This window comes from Trachurus trachurus, assembly GCF_905171665.1.
Source record: "Trachurus trachurus genome assembly, chromosome: 13".
NCBI lineage: Eukaryota > Metazoa > Chordata > Actinopteri > Carangiformes > Carangidae > Trachurus > Trachurus trachurus.
In genome coordinates, this window is record NC_139892.1 from 6,601,482 (window position 1) to 6,620,941 (window position 19,460).

At 42.9% G+C, this 19,460-nt stretch overlaps 1 protein-coding gene across 5 annotated transcripts in view; it reads left to right on the forward strand.

Annotated features, from left to right (window-relative positions):
• Nucleotides 1-19,460, forward strand: part of LOC310995818 (pleckstrin homology-like domain family B member 1) — a 143,628-nt gene that overhangs the window by 68,052 nt on the left and 56,116 nt on the right. For all 5 annotated transcript variants that reach the window (XM_083984959.1, XM_083984961.1, XM_083984960.1 and 2 more), the window contains 2 exons: nucleotides 3,474-4,479; nucleotides 5,372-5,795. In XM_083984959.1, the coding sequence (XP_083841085.1) occupies nucleotides 3,474-4,479; nucleotides 5,372-5,795 (1,430 nt within the window). The remainder of the gene's footprint in view (nucleotides 1-3,473; nucleotides 4,480-5,371; nucleotides 5,796-19,460) is intronic.

A 19,460-nucleotide genomic window follows, 5' to 3' on the forward strand; every position in this document is an offset into this window, starting at 1 on the left:
GGGGCTGTATTTTCCTAGCATTTTAGGTAAAAAGAAGGAATCTGAAGATTTTCAGTTTAATGTCTCCTGTTTTGCGGTAGTTGTGTCTGTCCCCGCATCGCCACGGCAGCGATGAATGGGAGCGGATTGAAGTTCCGCTGCTTAGGCTGTTTCCATCCCTCAAAGCCACAAACAGCGTCAGATGGCGACTCAAACATGCACCCAGAAGTTTATTTACTTCAAGCAAGCCGACATGTTTGTAAAACTACAGTAGATCTAATTCAAAGTCTTGTGCGAGACCCAAGTTGACGCTCGGTGTGTTCATGTGCAGTCGGAAGCTCCCGTTTGTGTCATAAACACAGGAACATCAACTCTTGACTTGCTTGAAGTAAATAAACTTCTGGGTGCATGTTTGAGTCGCCATCTGACGCTGTCTGTGGCTTTGAGGGATGTAAACAGCCTAAACAGCGGAACTTCCATCCACTCCCATTCATCGCTGCCGTGGCGATGCGGGGACAGACACAACTACGGCAAAACAGGAGCAATTAAACTGAAAATCTTCAGATTCCTTCTTTTAGACCTAAAATGTTAGGAAAATACAGCCCCGAGTTGAATTTGCCCGGAATTGTCCTTTAACAGCAGCTCTGTCTGGTCTCCTCTCTTACCTTTATGACGACTCCACGCTGCAGTTCATATCCTCATGTTTCCAATTAGAAAAAAAAGTCCATTTAAACAGATTTCATTTAGCAGTAATAAAAGCTGATCTGTGATCCTTTGCCTTCAGGCCACGCTGCATGGTGAATCTCTCCCACGTGGTCGTCGTGTGTGTGTTTATAATCTACTAGCGCTGACATTAAAGAGAGACGGTTAAGATTAGATTACAACCGGCCTGTGTCCTGCTGCCTGTGTTGCTGCTGCTGCTTTCGGGGGCAACACAGTAAATTGGGTTATGTTAGTATAGGCACATTTTCTCCTGATCCCTATCCGCTCATCTCCTCGCCACTCGTCTCATCTCCTTCACCGCTTATCCTTCGTCTCCTCCGGTGTCTGTCTGACGATGATGATCTAGGACAATCGATAGGACAGTGGAGGTTCACTTCACCGTGTACCGCCTGTTTGATGGTGGGTATTAAAGGTAAAGGTGAAGGTCGTCCGGTTTCTGGCGAACAAGGATGCGATGATGATCTTGAATGGGTATAGGACAGTGTAGCGGAGGTTCTGAAACTGTGTGTCGCTTGTTTTTTGATGGACAGGTGAAGGTAAAGGTGAGGTCGTCCGTCCTGCTGATTTGCATCGGGCTTCGTCATAGATAAGAGGTGAAGAGTAGTTGACGCTCTCAGAGAAAGAGCCATTGAAAGTACTAGAAGGTACTCGAAGGTACTTGAAGGTACTACGGTGAAGAGAAGTGTGCTCGACCTCTTTATTCTGGTGAAAGGCGTCGAGTGTGTAGGTGTGGACGCGTTGGCGAGAAGCCGAATGCAATAAACCGAGGCCAGTTTGACTGATGCAGCCCAAGAGGTAAAGGCTTTATCTTGACGGTTGACGATTGACCTTACCAGATAACAAGGCTCCAGACTGCCTTCCTTTACCAGGAGCACAGTGGCCCCTTCACTTAAAATTTTTGGAGTGCAAGCAGAACATTTCAGGGCGCACACCTTAAAGCAGTACTAAAGAACTTTCAGTTTTGGTTGAGTTTGGCGGCGCCTGTGGACCAAAGCGGTAGTGTTTTGCCTGAAGGAAGACTCAATTTACCATGAACACTAGCGTGAAGCCCTGTAGATATCCTGCATTAAAATTAACAGAAGACATCAAAACTAAGTTTCTGTTTCCAGTGGATCATTTCAAAGTGAAAACACAAACATAATCCATTGCTAAAGTGCCGTTTTGCCTGTTCCCTCCTTGTTGTGACTCGCAAAAGTGAAAGTGAAAGTAAAGTGAGAGCAGGGTTCCTACCATGCTCCTCAAAGCTGCTTAGTGCCAGAGAAAGAGATACAGACCCCCTCAGGCCATGACAGAGGTGTCATTCAACTTGTTGTAAGTCGATGTATCATCACAAAAGTTATGAAAATATTTTATGAAGGTTGAAAAGTTACTTAGTGCTGCTTTAAAGGCCCCATGGCATGAAAAATGTGATTTTGGTTATTTTTTCATGCTTGGGGAGGTCTCTGGGCCTCGTATATACTGCCCCATGCATCAAACTGGTCATAAACGGAGAAACACACACCGCCCATTTGTAGGAACATTCTATTTAAGACGAGCAGATAGCACTTCCTCCTTTCTGTGATGTCACACACAAGGTAACTCCGCCCACCGTGACCAGTTGTTTTTTTTCAATTTTTATGAATGCAGTTTAGGTTTCAGTTACTTGCCTGTGATTGGCCCGACCACACACCACTCAAAAACAGTGAGCCAATCAGAGGAGAGGTTCTCATTCTCTCTTCTGATTGGCCAAATGACCTGTGCCTGCTAGAGCTCCAGAAAGAGGCAACAGAAAGGGGCAATATAAACGATATTAAGCAGATCACAGGTACTCAAAACCAATGATACATCTTGTTAGGGATATCAGCAGGTAAATAAACCCAGAGAAAAGTGCACAGCATGGGGCTTTTAAAGAGGAACTAAGCAGGATTTTACCTTAATTAAAAAGCTCCGGAGTAATTGTGATCGTTAACTACATGACTTGTGACTTGTTACCAGTGAGAACGGAGACTCTCTGTCTTCACCTGGCGTCTCACGGCTGAAAACCAACCTTGTAACATCAGTGTAGTGACTGGTCGCCGCCCCGGTGTCCCAGCTCTCGTCTCTGCTGCACCGCGACACAAACGCGCTCCGCAACCCGTAATAAACACACACGTTGTAACATCGTGTATGTTATGTAACGTTATCCACCGCTCCATTTATTGATTTTTCGCCGGCTTTGTTGTAAACAAATGCACATGGAGGAGAGGAGCGTAACCGAAACAGCGGAAAAGCGACCAGACTTGTATAGTTCCCCTTTAAGGGGCCGTGACCACCGGCCCACGCTCTGGGCCTCTACTTTCCATTCAGATCCTATGTAGTTCGGCGCTCACAGCACTCAGCGCCCTCGGCGGAAAAAAAACTCTGTCTTTCCTTTTTTGTCGCGGCGCTTAGAGTTGAAATCTGTTTAACTTTTGGAACAGCGCGCCGCTCGTCAAGCGGCTCGGAAGTGAGACGGCTCGTTTTGTAACCTGGTTAGTTACAGCAGCATTCTGGGAGAGATAGAGAGAGCGTTTGGTGGACACGGCCCCTAAATCAACTTGCAATTTATGATCCTCACACACATCGACCTGCCACCTGTAATGACACATTCCAGCTTCTTTGAGTGTTAAAAAATAAACATCAAATTTACAGGTTGCACATCTGAAAATGTAGGGGCAGTGGAGCCCTGGATGACGGTGTTGGGTTCCTTGTTGGAGAACCTTTGATGTCTCGATCTTCTTGACCTTTTGTTTCCCGTCTTCTCCCTCTTTCAGACACGGAGAGTTTGGTCAATGGGAATCACCGGGCCGGTCCGGCTCCGTCTCCCCCGGCTCCCGGAGCGAGGATCCAGTCCGAGCACAGCGCCATCGTCAGCTCCATCGAGAAGGACCTGCAGGACATCATGGACTCCTTAGCCATGGACGACCCGCAGCCGTCGTCGCTGGACGCCAAGAAGCCTCCGGGAGGCCACGCCGTCGCCCACTCGCCGCTGTCGCCGATGGTCAACGGCGGCGGCCGCTACCTGCTGTCCCCTCCCACCAGCCCGGGCGCCATGTCCGTGGGCTCCAGCTACGAGAACACGTCCCCTCCCTTCTCCCCGCTGTCCTCGCCGTCGGCCGCCAGCAGCGGGAGCTTCACCAGCCCGTCTGGCGGCCCCCAGGACCAGAGCTGCTCCTCTCTGCCGCCAGTGCCTGTACGCTCCTCCAGCTACAACTTCACCTCCACGCCGCCGCCCGTACCGCAGCCACGGACCATACTGCCTAACTTCAGCAGCGGCGGTGGCGGCGGCCAGAAGGTTCAGGAAAGCCCCCGGCTGCAGAGGAAGGTCTTAACGGAAACGCCTCCGAGCCCCAAGCCGAGCCGCAGAGGCCTCGGCCAAGACGTCTTTCTGTCCTCCACCGAGTCTCTCAGCGGTAGAAGCGTGGTGCCGAGCAGCCCCCGCCTCCCCTCCGGCCCCAGGACCAAGACCACCGCGGCGCTGCAGGAACGGCCCGCCAGCCCCTTCAGAGAGCAGACCGCCGCCGCCAGAGCCTTCCAGCCGCCCCTCGACCCCATCGTCCACATCATCCAAGGATCACCGCTGCAGCCGCGCTCTCTGCAGCCGCCAGAAAGCCCTCGCATGGCCCGCAGGAACCTGGAGCTGAACGGCGGCGGAGGAGGAGGAGGAGGAGCGAGCAGCGCCACCATGAGGGAGCTGCCGCCGCTCAGCCCCTCCATGGCTCGGAGAGGGGGGGTCCCGGTTCTCCCCGGCGCCCTACCGGGGACCGTCCCCACCCTGAGGTAAGGCTGCAATGAAAACACTGTAATTGAAGAAAAATCTGAGTAGTGAAATGGCGCTGGATATGGATTATTTATTGTTTTTACATTGGTATTGGTATTTTTCGTTCATCACAAAAGCCAGAAGAAGCCTGAAGTGAAACCTCAGTTAAAGTTGTATTTAAAGCCCCAGTATGTAACTTATTTGGCTTTTTATTATCAAAAATCAAATATGTCTTTCATAAATACGTATTTCACTGAAGTGGAATCACAGCTGCATACAAATGAAAGCTTTCTGGTACCTTAGAATGAGTTGTTACAAGTCGTTACAAACACATAAGTGGGCGACGCACCGAACCGAGGCGGCCATGTTGCATCGCCATTTTTTACGTTGAGTGGCAGCGTGACCGTAGGTAACCACGGAAACTCAGCGGAGCTGTCGGCTCGGCCTGTTAAAACTGTCACCACTGTGTAGTGTGAGGAAGGACGGAGGCACTGGTGTTGCATTCAGGTGCAGTCAGGCAGACGGCCGTCGGCACACCAACCGGATGTCATTTTACTCGAGGAGAGAAAGACGGTAAAACAATACCACATCACCATGACAACATATTGTCACGCCTGTATTGTTTTGCCTCGTGCTGGCGGACCACTTGTTTACATAGACGCTTGTTTATCCTGTTACATGCAGCGTCTGTTGTCTGTCTGACGTCTGCCCCATTTCACATGAATGCAACATCAAGAATACGTTCAGATATGCAACCGCACCGCTAGATGGGGGTAATTCCTACACATTATACCTTTTAAAGTTGAGTTTTGGTGGCTCAATAAATACTTTTTTTTCGAAATCAATGAATAATCGTGGTTTCAATATCAATCAAAAATAATCCTGATTATTATTTTCTCCATAATCGTGCAGCCCCACCCTGAGGACTCCTGACAGCCCCTCAGGTCTCGCCAACAAGGTCGTTCTGGAGAGTCCCAGGCTCCGACGGAAAACCGGATCCACATCTGAGGAGGCGATGTGCAGCAGCAGAGGGGTCAGAGCTCGCAGCCCCTCTCCGACCTCCGGCCTCATGGAGGGAGGAGGAGGAGGAGGAGGAGTACGGAAAGCCAGCTTCGGGAACGCCCTGTCTCCGGCCTACAGCCTGGGCTCGCTGCCCGGCTCGTCCCCCGCGGCGAGCCCCCGGACCCACAGGAAGATGTCGGCGGGGAGACCCCACCCCGGGATGAGGGAGAGGAAGAACAGCATCACGGAGATCAGCGACAACGAGGACGAGCTGCTGGAGTATCACCGGCGGCAGAGAGAGGAGCGGCTCCGGGAACAGGAAATGGAACGACTGGTGAGTCTGAGACACGACGCGACGCGACGCAATGACACAGTGTTGTTGTTTGTCCTCACGGTTATCAAACATTTAACACAACATCGAGGTTTATTCAGACGATGCAGCGTTGGTATCGTTTGTTTTTACTAAACGAGAGTAAAGAGAACTGCAACTAACTAATAATTCACTTCATATATCTCAAATACTGTAAAACAGTTTTTTTTTAAATAAGGAAAAAAAAGAAATATCTGTAAAATATTTAAATTCTGTCCAGATTAAACCAAAAAAGCAAAATGTTCACAATTTAAATGTTCAATCTGAATCAAAATTCATTCAGAACATTTCCCAGGGTTCCTACGCAAGTATGGAAAGTATGGAAAAGTAGGATATTCGATTTTATACATTTCCAGGTCTGGAAAAGTGTGGAAAATGGAAATATATTTATCTCAATACTTATCTTGGTTTGGTCTTAAGTTATTTGGGCTAATTATTTTGTATGTGCTATTGTATGTATCGCCTGGAAATCATTTGGTTGCATAATGGCATACCCATTCAGAATAATCAAAACAAAGGATAAATTGCATGCTTTTTTTTAATATATTATGCACATCTATATCACAAATTTTATGAATCTTTTACCGAGAAGTCTGGAAATTAGGGTCTGGAAAAGTATGGAATTTGGAAATTTCAAATGTGTAGGAACCCTGATTTCCTCCTCTGTTGTTTCAGCTGACAATAAATCAGTAAAAATGTATTATAAGTCAGGTGGAGAATTTACAATTACAGTTTCCTCCAGGGTTGTAAAACCTTAACCAACGTTGGATCGTCTTGTTGTTTATGTTTCACCATGAGCAAGAGAGAAAGAGGAGCGACCTTCTCTCTCTCTGTCTCTTTATAATTCATAAATCATCACAAATAATGGGTCTGTCTCACTGATTGAGAAACTGAACTAAATGCTTCGTTAAGCTTCATTCCATTCAGAGTGTGTGTGAGTGGTGATATATGTGAACTGCAGTTAATTTAATTCTACAAACACGACATTAATAAGAAAACGAGTCAGACGTTGTGACGTGTGACCCATAAACTGGTCCAGTGGTGCAGGAGGAAACGATTTAAAAAGAAGCGATTGGACTTTGATTGATTATTTACAACTAGAGATGATGGTGTGATATGATGTTTTGAAAAAAGAAATCACAGTTTCACGGTTTCACAGCTCTAAAATGTGTTATTTTTAAAGAAAACAAACTACTTTTAGTAGTTTAGTAGTTTACTTTTAGTCTTTTATTTTTTATATTCAACATATTATTGAATGTGTATACCATCAGGTTAAAATAAATAAAAAGTTTGTAGGAAACGGGTCCCAGAGCGGGTGAATGTCAAAACGCCGCCTCAGCGTTTTCATGTAGACACCCAAATCTGATCTTCTGTGGAATAATGATGTCATAGCCCCGCCTCTTTAATCTGTGACCTGAACCACAGCGGTAGACTTGACGTAACAATAACAATAACAATTTTTTTTATTTTGCATGAACATATCATTTAAAATAGTATGTATGAACAATCGTTATGATGGGGATGTGCGAAGGGGAGGTGTGAAACCCAAAAGGGCTGATATGAAAACCTCACCCATGAAGAACAGATTCAGAAACCAAATTTGTTACAAGTTAAAGCAGAAGTAAGCGATATTTTTGTGTTAATATAAGTCTTAAATAGTTATATCTTCTCGTATCCTACAAGTTTTATCCAATGAGGAGAGAGAACGGCATGAAGGGCTGTGTGTGCAGCCAAGGGATGCGCCTGAATGTGGTGACGTAGGGACGAGGACCAATAGATCCATGACAAGGGCGGGGGCTGCTAACTCCCATCGGCTGACAAGAAGTTATGGTGCGTTCAAGGCAACCTGTAACTCGTGTTTTTCCGACCTGTGAAGTTGTACCAGTTCAATCTGGTACGAGTTCACGGGTCGGAAGTTACGAGTGGCCGTTATAGTGACTTTCACAGGTAAAACAGGTCGGAAAAACACGAGTGGGTTGCCTGGAACGCTACAAAGTCGTAAGTTGTGACTTGAAGCTGTAATTTACGGTTTCAAAAGCCTGCCTGGAACGCAGGATTAGCCAAAACGACCGGATCGCTTACTTCTGCTTTAAGACAAGAAAATAAGGAATAATTAAATGATAAGATGATAACGAAAAATAAGTAGAAAAAAGTTAGTGAATATACAGTGAATATAGGGGAAAAAAAGGAAAAATACATTATGAATAATGCAAAACAATAATGATACATGTAATAATGAGAAGAAACATGACAATAAATACACAAAGTAATTATAGATGTCTTATTATGTTTGATGGTATAACAGTGGCCAACAACTGCTGGGTTTTTGCTGAAACATGTCAATTAAATCGTCAGCGTTGCACTGACGCGACTCCCAGTCAACGTTTAGTTGATGATGTTTGGAGTTTGAAAACAGCAGAGAAGCTTTTCTACGTCTTCTTTGTTGTTGTTTTTTCTTTAGGTGTGTTTGTGTGGCAGCGTTAGTTACACCGGAGGGATTTCTGATCTGCACTTTTAGTGGTTTTGAACCCGTGACTTTTTCACACCCTGTGCTTTAATTATTTACAACTAGAGGTGATTATTAAAATAGATTTCAACCATGAAGCTCTTTATGTTTCCTCTCTGCTGTTCTCACTTCATCTGTAACGTCTGGTGGTGTGTTGTTCTCACTTTGTCCTGACACCTCGGTGTGGCCGTGCCGTGTGTTAGTGTGTGTGTGTGTGTGTGTGTGTTTTGAGGAGCGTGTTGTGAGTTTATTGGCACTGATGAGCCGTGCATCAGGATCAGGCTGCACCGCGTGGTTCCATACGTTTGGCGCTCGCTGCTGCTGCTGCTGCTGCTTCTTGATCTTGTTAAAACGATGAAACGAGCTCCTGTTGGAAGGATTTCACCGTCGGGTCTCCATCAGTTGTGAAGGTGAACGACTTGATTTTTATATCCATGACTCTGACGAGGAGAATCTGTGCTCCAGTCTGATATATTATTCTTTTTTTGCCTCCAGCACCTTCTTATCTGACTTATCTGAAGGAATTTCTCCGCCGTGATAATTTCGCCGGCTGAGTTTGGGGTTTGTGATGAAATGTTGCAAATATTCCTGCAGACGCTCGGTCTGAGTCTTTATCAGTTTGACCTCGAGGAAGGAGATCGTTTACAGGCCGGCTGCTCCTCCTCCTAACAAACATGAACTGTCTGTAACTTGGCAGTGGACTGTCTGAACCGCTGCTGACATGCGGTCTCAGGGCGCCCACATGAGCCCATAGCAACCGCATTGTTTGTTGTTTCCTAAACTGAGCGGCGGGGACGGGACGGTGGGGGGTGGACAGTGGTGGGACGGTGTTGGACATCTTGAATGTGTCTGAATGAAGCTGCAGAGACGAGATCCTTTAGGAAAAAAAGCTTTTTATGTGTGTTGATGTTTTGTGTGGAGGCGTCTCCAGCTGCTAATTACAAAGCGTGAGACAGAGTGAAGACGGCTCGGTGGGACGGAGACGGAGAGACTCCGGTCAGGTTGTGGTGCTGCTGCCTCCTGCAGAGACTTGGCAGTAAAACAGTGAGACGTCGTCCACACACGCTGACGCTCTGTTTAACCCTTTATAGTGAGTTAGTTGACAGCAACAGGTCATTCATTGCTGCATGAAATGAGACGTGTTTTAAAGAGAAACTCGCGCCCCGTAACCAGTAATCTCTTGTTGATGACAGATAAGACTACACAGATATACACATGGTAACATGGTAGATGATAAATAACGTTCTCCACCGCTCCATGGATTGATTTCTCACCGGCTTCGTTGGAAAGAAATGCACATGGAGGAGAGGAGGGTTAGAGACACAGAGGAGGAGACACCAGACCTTCAGCTTTAAGACTTTATTGTGTCCATAACATCATGAAACTTTGCACATGCAACAGGTTTGGTGCAAAATGTATGGGGTTTCTTGTTTCTTTTAACACATGCGAGCGGCAAAATGGCTCTACAGCTTCTTTTATAACATTTCACATGCTCCCTTCCTCCCCTACGTTTGACCTACAGTAGATGTATGAAATGTGTCGTGCAGAAGAGCCTCTAACACCTTCAGTCTAAAACCAACAGGACGTCCACAACTAGGAATCTGATTTTAATCTTTTGTGCCGTTTGTTGTTGGATTTTCCAGACAGGTGCGATTAATAAATAGTGATATTTAGTCAATATATATATATATATATATATATATATATAATATATATAGTGTCTGTTTCTCCCTTTGAATTATATATAGTGTCTGTTTCTCCCTTTGAATTATTTTCCTTCTCATTGTGATGTTCGGCTGAGCAATTACTCAGAATATGATCAATATGGCCGACCGCAGTATCAATATCAATATCAATATCAATATCAATATCAATATCACAGGAGCTGCAGTTTTATTGATCAAGATAAAAATGTGTCACAACAGACCATAAGTGAAGTGTTGTGGTGCTGCAGAGATATAAATCATATTCTAATAAAGTATTAATATGAAGCATTTCTATTTCTTCATTGAAAGTGAAAAGCAAAAATACCATAACTATTATCTGTAAGAAGTAATTGCAATATATATTCTACTTCTACTACTACTATGAAGGGAAGCTCCTCACATGAACCTGCAGGATTTTATCCAGCGATGTGGCTGATTGGATTTCTCCATTAATAATCAGGAGGACAGTTGTTCTTAAAGGGATAGTTCAACATTTTGGCAAATTGGCCAATTGCCATAATCCCTATAGTCATAGCAGTAGGTTCGTTACCTTTAATTGTCAGTGCAAGCTATTTTTAGAATGGCGGAGCAGAGCCGTGAGCTGCTCAGAGCTACGCTACGGAGGCTCATGGGATTTCTTGGTTTCCCTCATCAAACTCATCAAATACACAATCCAACAACTCCAAAACGCTCTGGTGGACAAGTTGTGACCTGCACATTCACCATGCTATGAGATAATAACACAACGTTACCAGACAGAGGTGTTTTAGAGGTAGCTACTTGATGAAAAACTGTCCCTGAAGGCAACGTGCATCAGCGGTTTTGCATGAATTTCCCTCTAAAACAACTCTGTCTGGTAACGTTCTGTTATTATCTCATAGTGTGGTGAATGTGCAGGTCACAACTTGTCCACCAGAGCGTTGTGGAGTTGTTGGATTGTGTATTTGATGAGTTTGATGAGGGAAACCAAGAAATGAGCCTCCGTAGCGTAGCTCTGAGCAGCTCACGGCTCTGCTCCGCCGTTCTAAAAGTAGCTTGCACCGACAATTAAAGGTAACAAACCTACTGCTATGACTATAGGGATTATGGTAATGGGCCAATAAGCCAAAATGTTGAACTATCCCTTTAATAAAGTTATTTAAAGTGAGTGTGAATGTAACTTCTGATACAGAGTGAATAAAACTTTCATTTTCAATAGTGCAGATAAGTAAAAGCCAAACGATGAGTCTCCACACAAACATTCAGTCTAATATAATTATTTATCAGAGTGAACAGAGGATCAGTCGCTCCGACAGTTTGCAGGCAGCAGATTAAAAACAAAAAGTTGGAAAGACGACATCAGAGTCGAGTGTTGGGAAACTGTTGATGTTAAAACACACGCTGAGCGACTGAGCTGTAAACATCGTCATGACGACTGTTTTTAATTGTTGTTCTGTTGTGAATAACGAGGATCCAACAAGAGCCGTCGTAGATCCTCATCTGTCTTCAGGAGATCGATCGTAAACATCTGAAACACATCGTTTTGTTCTTTACTTCTACTGTCTTTAATTTGAAGTGTCTGGCTTCTCCCGCTGTCAGCCAATCAGAAGAGAGGAGGAGGCTCTGAGCCTCTCTTTTGATTGGCTGACTGTTCAATAAAAAAAATAGAGCAGATTTCAGAATAAAACACTCAGAGAAACCAAATACTGCAAAGTTGTTGTTGGATGGATGGTGTCGTCCAGGTGGTGAGGGGGCGGGGCTTAGTTGTGACATCACAAAGTGACAGGAAGTCCTGACGGCTGCTTTTAAGGCTCAGTTTCTGAATACAGGCTGTGTGCATTTCTCTGTGGACTGAGGCTTTGATACTTTCACAGTATTAATATAGAACCTAGAGCTGCTTTATAATCACACTACACATGGACATCTACCTTTATACTGTATGGAGCTTTAATACAAACATCTACCTTTATACTGTATGGAGCTTTAACACAAACATCTACCTTTATACTGTATGGAGCTTTAACACAAACATCTACCTTTATACTGTATGGAGCTTTAACACAAACATCTACCTTTATACTGTATGGAGCTTTAACACAAACATCTACCTTTATTTTGAAGGGGCTTTAACACAAACATCTACCTTTATTTTGAAGAGACTTTAATACAAACATCTACCTTTATACTGTATGGAGCTTTTATTAGAAGAAGTATTTAATGAGTTACAGTTGTGTTGGCTCTAAAAACCTTAATTAAATCTGTAAAACCTGTTTTTTTTTCTTTACATGTTTAATGAATTCGGATGCTTAGTTGTATTTGTTTGTTAATTAACGGTTTAGACCAGTTAACGTCTAAATATCTCTGTGGTGGAAGAACCAGAGTAATGTCACCAGTCTGGAGCTTAAGAGGTTGTTTTTTTTTAATTCTCTTGGTTGTAATTTCTTGGCAGGAACGAGCCATTAGCATCTTTACTGCCTCATATTAACCTCCGTGAGCCTCGGTGTGTCAGAGCTCAGATCCTTTTGTTCTCCCTGTAGTTAACGACAACAACGAAACGACCTTTGGACCGGAGCGACCGCCGCCAGCGCACAATGAGTAATATTTACATTAGATCTGTGCAGATAGAGCTGAGCTGCACTGAGCTGCACCTCACACTCACTCGGAGGCAGATTCCTCAGCAGACGTTGTTGTGTTTCCCTGAGAGCAGAAACTCTCAGCTCTTCTTCCTCTTCTTCTCCAGAGTGGAGGAGGAGGAAGAGGAGGAGGAGGAGGAAGGCGTGGAGCTGCAGGGCCTGTAATTAGTCACAGTTGACTCACTGTCATGACAGATTTTTCTTCCCCCCCGAGCGTCTTGTGTTTTTAAAGCATTTCACACACACACACACACACACACACACACGAGGCTGCTACTCATTCACACAACCAACAATTAACCAGGAAAAAAAAGCAAACCAAAGTTATATGAACAGCGAAGTGCGAGAGAGACGAGTTAACACGGGAACGTTCAGACTCTTATTGTGAAATCAACAAGAGCAGCTGCTGCTGCAGGCTCATACAGCTGCTGCTGCTGCTGCTGCTGCTGCTGCTGCTGCTACACAGACTCACCTCAGGATTATTAGACTGTAGATCAGCTTTTACCTGTTGGAGCTGATTAATTATATGATGGCATCACCTTTTTAATCAATTTTTCTTGTTTTAAAGGTACATTGTGTAGGAATTCCTCCCATCTAGCGTTGCGGTTGTATATCACAAGCAACTCAATGGTATTTTTCATGCTGCATTCACGTGAAATTGGGCAGACTGCAGACGGACGACAGCCGCTGCACGTAACGGCATAAACAAGCCTCTATGTAAACAAGTGGTCCGTCAGCACGAGGCAAAACAATACACGTGATAATATGTTGTCATGGCGATGTGGTATTGTTTACCTGACCCATGTTTTACCGGCTTTCTCTCGACTTCTGTGACTAAAATGACATCTGGTTTGTTAGCGACGGCCGTCTGCCCGACTGCAGGTGAATGCAGCATCAGTGTGACGCTCCATTCCTCCTCACTGCGTTACCACGGTGACTTTTCACAGACGCCACCTCGACCTGAGCCGACAGCTCCGGTGTCTCCGCTGAGTTTCCGTGGTTTCCTACCGTCACGCTGCCACTGAATGTAAAAACATGGCGACACCACATGGCAGCAGCACCGAGCTTACCCGCTCCATGGAGATATGAATGATATGAACGGCTCATTCAGAGCTGACAGGAACACTTCAGTTTGTTGATGGGGGGGGATTACTGATTAATGAAAAACAGACTTTTTAACCAAATAATCGATTTTCCTGAAGAGATAACAGGAGAAGTTACACAATGTCCCTTTAAATGTGATTATAAGTTATTGAATATCAATAATGGTGGATAATGGGAGGTTTCAACTTGAAAATATTTGTTTTCTAGTAAAGTTGATCCCAACTTCTTCCAGAGCTTTCAACCACATCTCAGATCTTCATGTCCAGATGTTCTGGTCATGTGATGAAGAACATGAGAATTCTCTCTCTCAAATTGAATCGTAGGCAACAGGACTTGTATTTGTCTAGTACGCATCGGTGCGGACTAGTGAGACCGATGCGTACGAACTGATGAAGCCCCTTGGATAAGAGGCAAAATGTCTTCCTAGATAAATACAAGTCCAGTTGCCTACGATTCAATTTGAGAGAGAGAGAGAGAACAATAACCTGGATGAATGAATGAGAATATTCATAGACAAGAACATGAGAAACACTTGAAAGTTCTGGGAAAAGCCAGTGAATGAACTGTAGCTCAGCTGATCTTCAATGTTTGAGGCCAGGACTGAAGTTGTCATGTGGTGCAGTAGATTCAACATTGGCTTAACACTAACAGCTTGATACTGATTTGTTGGATGTTTTTTTTTTTTTCATTTTGTTGTTGTAAATTTAACTAAAATCCGACTAAATGACATCAAACATGTCCTGACTTTAATACCAGTCGACGTACTGATCTAAATAAACAGATATTTTCTGTTTATACTCAGTTTTTCCCTGAGGAAAATAAAGTTATGATCATAAATCTCTGTCAGAGGAGCCTGTTCTCCTTATACATTATTGTTATTATCATAGGCTACTTATCACTGAGATAGATGTGATGTAACATCTGGCAGCAAAGGGTTAAAGGTCGTTTAATGGACAGGACCAGTCTGGGTAGCAGTTATATTGAGATGCATCATGGGAAATGTAGGATCCAGTGTTGTTTTGCTATCAGATCCAGATGTCTCTCGTCTGAACAGCTGGAAAACCACAGGAGATCTGATTCAAACCACAAACACAAGTGGCTTCAAATCAGATTACAATTCACTGTCGTCTGTTTTGTTTGTTTGTTTGTTTCTGGGCGTAGCCTGTTACCATAGAGATCGATGTGGATAAGACACACGCAGATCGGATCTGATCAGAAAAAAAAGAAAGATGGATGGAGATCTGAGCTCCTCTTATTGGCTCTTCTGTGTTTATGGAAGAGCTGAACATTTAATAGTTAAAAGTTATTACTCAGATTTAAAGATCTAAGGTCAGTAGGGCTGCAACTAACAATTAGTTTTGTTATCGATTAATCTGTCGATTATTTAAACGATTAATCGATTAGTTTGTTTGCACTGCAAAAACTCAAAATCTTTCCCAGAATATTTGTCTTATTTCTTGTCAAAATGTCTCATTTCTAGTCAAACTAATCTCTTTCCACTTAAAATAAGACTCATCACCTAAAAATTAACTTGTTTTTAGATCATTTTCACTTGTTTCAAACAAATTTTCACTTGAAATAAGTAGAAAAATCGCAGAAAAGTTTTTTGTGCTTGTAATAAGAAAGAAAAACTTGCTCCACTATCAGATTTTTCTACTTATTTCAAGTGAAAATATGCTTGAAAGAAGTAAAAAGTGTCTAAAAACAAGCTACTTTTTAATGTATAATATACTTATTTTAGGTATAGGGGCCTAATGAGATTTGCTTTGACTAGAATTGACTAGAAATAAGACAAATATCCATAGTAAGATTTTGAGTTTTTGCAGTGTGGTCAATTAAATGTTGAAAAATTTTGAAAAATATCAACCAGTGTTTCTCAAACCACCAGACGACGTCCTCAAATGTCTTGTTTTGTCCACAAACCAAAGAGAGACTCAGTTTATTGTCATAAAGCAACAAAGAAACCAGAAATATTCTTAAAAATTCTTAAAAAACGACTCAAACCGATTATTAGATTATCAAAATAGTTAATAATCAATTAATTGTTGCAACTCTAAAGATCTGAAACATGATCAGTTTCATTGACGACAGGAAAAAACAGATTTGAATGGAGCTGAAGGATGTTGAACCCTCTCTGCTCTCCACCATCTGACACACACGCCGTCCTGGCACACACACTTGGCACATGGAGCGCGAGTCTCAGTGTGTGTCGTCTGTGTGAGACAGACACACACACACACACACACACTGAAGATGACCTCATCGTTCCTATCATTATCGTTTTTAATGAGCAGCCACCTCAGTGTGTGTGTGTGTGTGTGTGTGTGTGTGTGTGTTTGTGCTCTTATTTTGAAGGGAGCTTTTGTGTCGTCCAGTAGAAAACGACCAGGACGGAAATATCAGGAATCAGTTTGTGAATATTTTCCCTCGGGCTCAGATTAGATTTAGTGGAAATTAAAAAGGAAGTTCATCATCATCTTCCTCATCATCCTCCACCTTTTACTTTGTGTCTGTCGTCTTTTTGTCTCGACAGGAAGTCACGGACGCCGTCTCTCCGTCGTTGCGTGTCAGTTTTAACTCCACCAGGCTTAGTGTTTATTATTTGTTTCCCCTTTTATTTTGAAAGGTCCAGCTGTTTCTGGTCTGGAGGTGAAAACAGATCAGAGGAGAACGCAAAAACATATTTGTTGCTCATTTTATTTAGTAAAAAACAGCTGCAGTTTCCTCACCTCACTTCAGTTAAAGGGATAGTTCAACATTTTAGCAAATTGGCCCATTGCCATAATCCCTATAGTCATAGCAGTAGGTTCGTTACCTTTAATTGTCGGTGCAAGCTATTTTTAGAACGGCGGAGCAGAGCCGTGAGCTGCTCAGAGCTACGCTACGGAGGCTCATGGGATTTCTTGGTTTCCCTCATCAAACTCATCAAATACACAATACAACAACTCCACAACGCTCTGGTGGACAAGTTGTGACCTGCACATTCACCACGCTATGAGATAATAACAGAACGTTACCAGACAGAGTTGTTTTAGAGGGAAATTCATGCAAAACCGCTGATGCGCGTTGCCTTCAGGGACAGTTTTTCAGGAAGCAGTCTCTGCATTTACCTCTTTATTTAGCTCACAGCTCTGCTCCGCCGTTCTAAAAATAGCTTGCACTGACAATTAAAGGTAACAAACCTACTGCTATGACTATAGGGGTTATGGCAATGGGCCAATTTGCCAAAATGTTGAACTATCCCTTTAAAATATCAGTATTTTAACATTTTATTCTTCGTTTTAGTTTTTGGGGGCTTTTTTTGCCTTTAATTGACAGGAAGCTGCAGAGAGAGACTCGGGGTTTGACACGCAGCACGGGTCAGCACAGTTGGGGATCGATCCAGCGATCATTGCATGAGGATTAACCAACATTATACAGTACAAGAAGCAACCTCTTCTTCATTCATTTATTATTCATTATTTTAACATGTTTTAAACTTAACTTTGGACTCGTGGAGCGAGTGTTTCCTGCCTCTCGGTTCTGGCATCTCTGCTCTCGTCCCTGAGGATTAGCGAGACCAAATATACCCGGGCACTTTGAACACAACACCACACACACACACACACACACACATACATACACACACACACAGCAGCAGCAGCATCTCGTAGATCATGTCCAAATATATCCGACATCGAACCTGTCCACCTAGACTGACAGATATAACCTGCTGCTGCTGCTGCACCACCGGCCTCGCATTTAGCACAGGAGAAGTGTGTGAATCATCATTGTGTGTGTGTGTGTGTGTGTGTGTGAGGACAGATAAGACAAGAGGAGTGGACTCTTTATCTGGGACAGCAGCAGTAAATCTGTGTGTGTGTGTGTTTGCTGCAGTAATCCAGTCTTGAGACGACAGTAACACAAAACTCGTCAGATCAGATCAGAGCCGCGTTTTTTATTCTCTTTATTAGCAGCCTAGTTGTAGTTTATTCGATCTTTTACACAAAATTGTTCATAGTTGAGCATCAATCACAGTCAGTCAACCTTCCATAACACCATCATTCGTTCACTATTCATTCATAAATAGATCAAAAAGCTATCTAGCTTATAAATACCTACCTTTTAATTCAATATTCCATTAAATCCATTAGAGCTCTTCATGGTTTCAGAGTCATAGAAAGAAACAAGTATCCACTAATTAACAAATGAAGCCAAAAAATAAAATAAATAAACAGTATTACAGTTGCAATCAGAGTCATAGAAAGAAATAATTATCCAATAATTAACAAGTGTAGTCAAAAAATAAAAGAAAGAAATAATTTAACAGCATTACAGTTGCAATCAACACCCAATTAATCAATCCTGTTTATAGCTTTCTATCATACTATGTTTTAATCTATTTTTAAACTGTGTTATGTTTTTGCATTGTTTGAGATCCTCTGTCAAACTGTTCCACAGTTTTACTCCCGCCACAGAAATCCACATGCTTTTTAATGTAGTATATTTATTCTTGGTTGTTTTAAGTTAAGTTTCCCTCTTAGCTCATATGTCCTCTCTCTTTCCTTGAACGTTTTTGGAATATTATAAGGGAGTACATTTTTCTTGGCTTTTTTAAAATAAATAAACTGTTGCTGTTAATTGTTATTTAATTAGTCGTCGGTGTTTAAAAATGTCAGATCTCTCTGGTCGAAGGGTTTTACTTCAGTTTTCTGTCATAGTTTTTAAAGGATCCAGTTGGGTCCTGAGTGCAGATGTGCCTCCTGCTGTTATCCGTCCTCACCACTAGAGGGCGACATTGAACCGCTCAGAGCTGCAGCGACGCCACATCTCCTTTAATCAGTGTTACAGCGCTCAGAGATGATGGAGACACCACATTATATTCATTATAAATAAAACAAATGAATGATTAATGATTAATCGTGTGAACAAATGCAGAGAAACAGTTTAATTACACAATGAAAATGTGAAACAGTCTAATGAATCTTGGCTTTTAGCTTTTAGCTGCGTGACAGACTCTCACTCTGCAGGATTAAAAAAACACTTCATCATCATTATGAGCTGAGTTTGACAGGTTTATTGGATCAGTCCACAGTTTCTTTATGTCTTCATTGTGTGTTAAATTACTTCATGTTGCACAGTTGAATAAATAATAATAATACATTTTATTTAGTAAAGCTCCTTTCAAGCCACTCAAGGACACGTGCATCAGATAAAATCATCAATAAACAACATCCAAACACAAGAAACACACAATAAACAACATTCAAAACATCAGTAAAAATAAAAAAATATAAAGAGCAAATATTAATGTACAACAATGAATGAAACTGTGGCTCCATCAGAAAACACTGTAAAATAAAACTCTGTAAACTACTGAGATCAGTGCAGAAACATCAAGTTTGAGCATAGAACTTCATTTTTATACCAAAACTTCCACACTTTCCTTCTTTTTTTAAAGGGATAGTTAACATTTTGGCAAATCGGCCCATTGCCATAATCCCTATAGTCAAAGCAGTAGGTTCATTACCTTTAATTGTCGGTGCAAGCTATTTTTAGAACGGTGGAGCAGAGCCGCGAGCTGCTCAGAGCTACGCTACGGAGGCTCATGGGATTTCTTGGTTTCCCTCATCAAACTCATCAAATACACAATCCAACAACTCCACAACTCTCTGGTGGACAAGTTGTGAGCTGCACATTCACCACGCTATGAGATAATAAC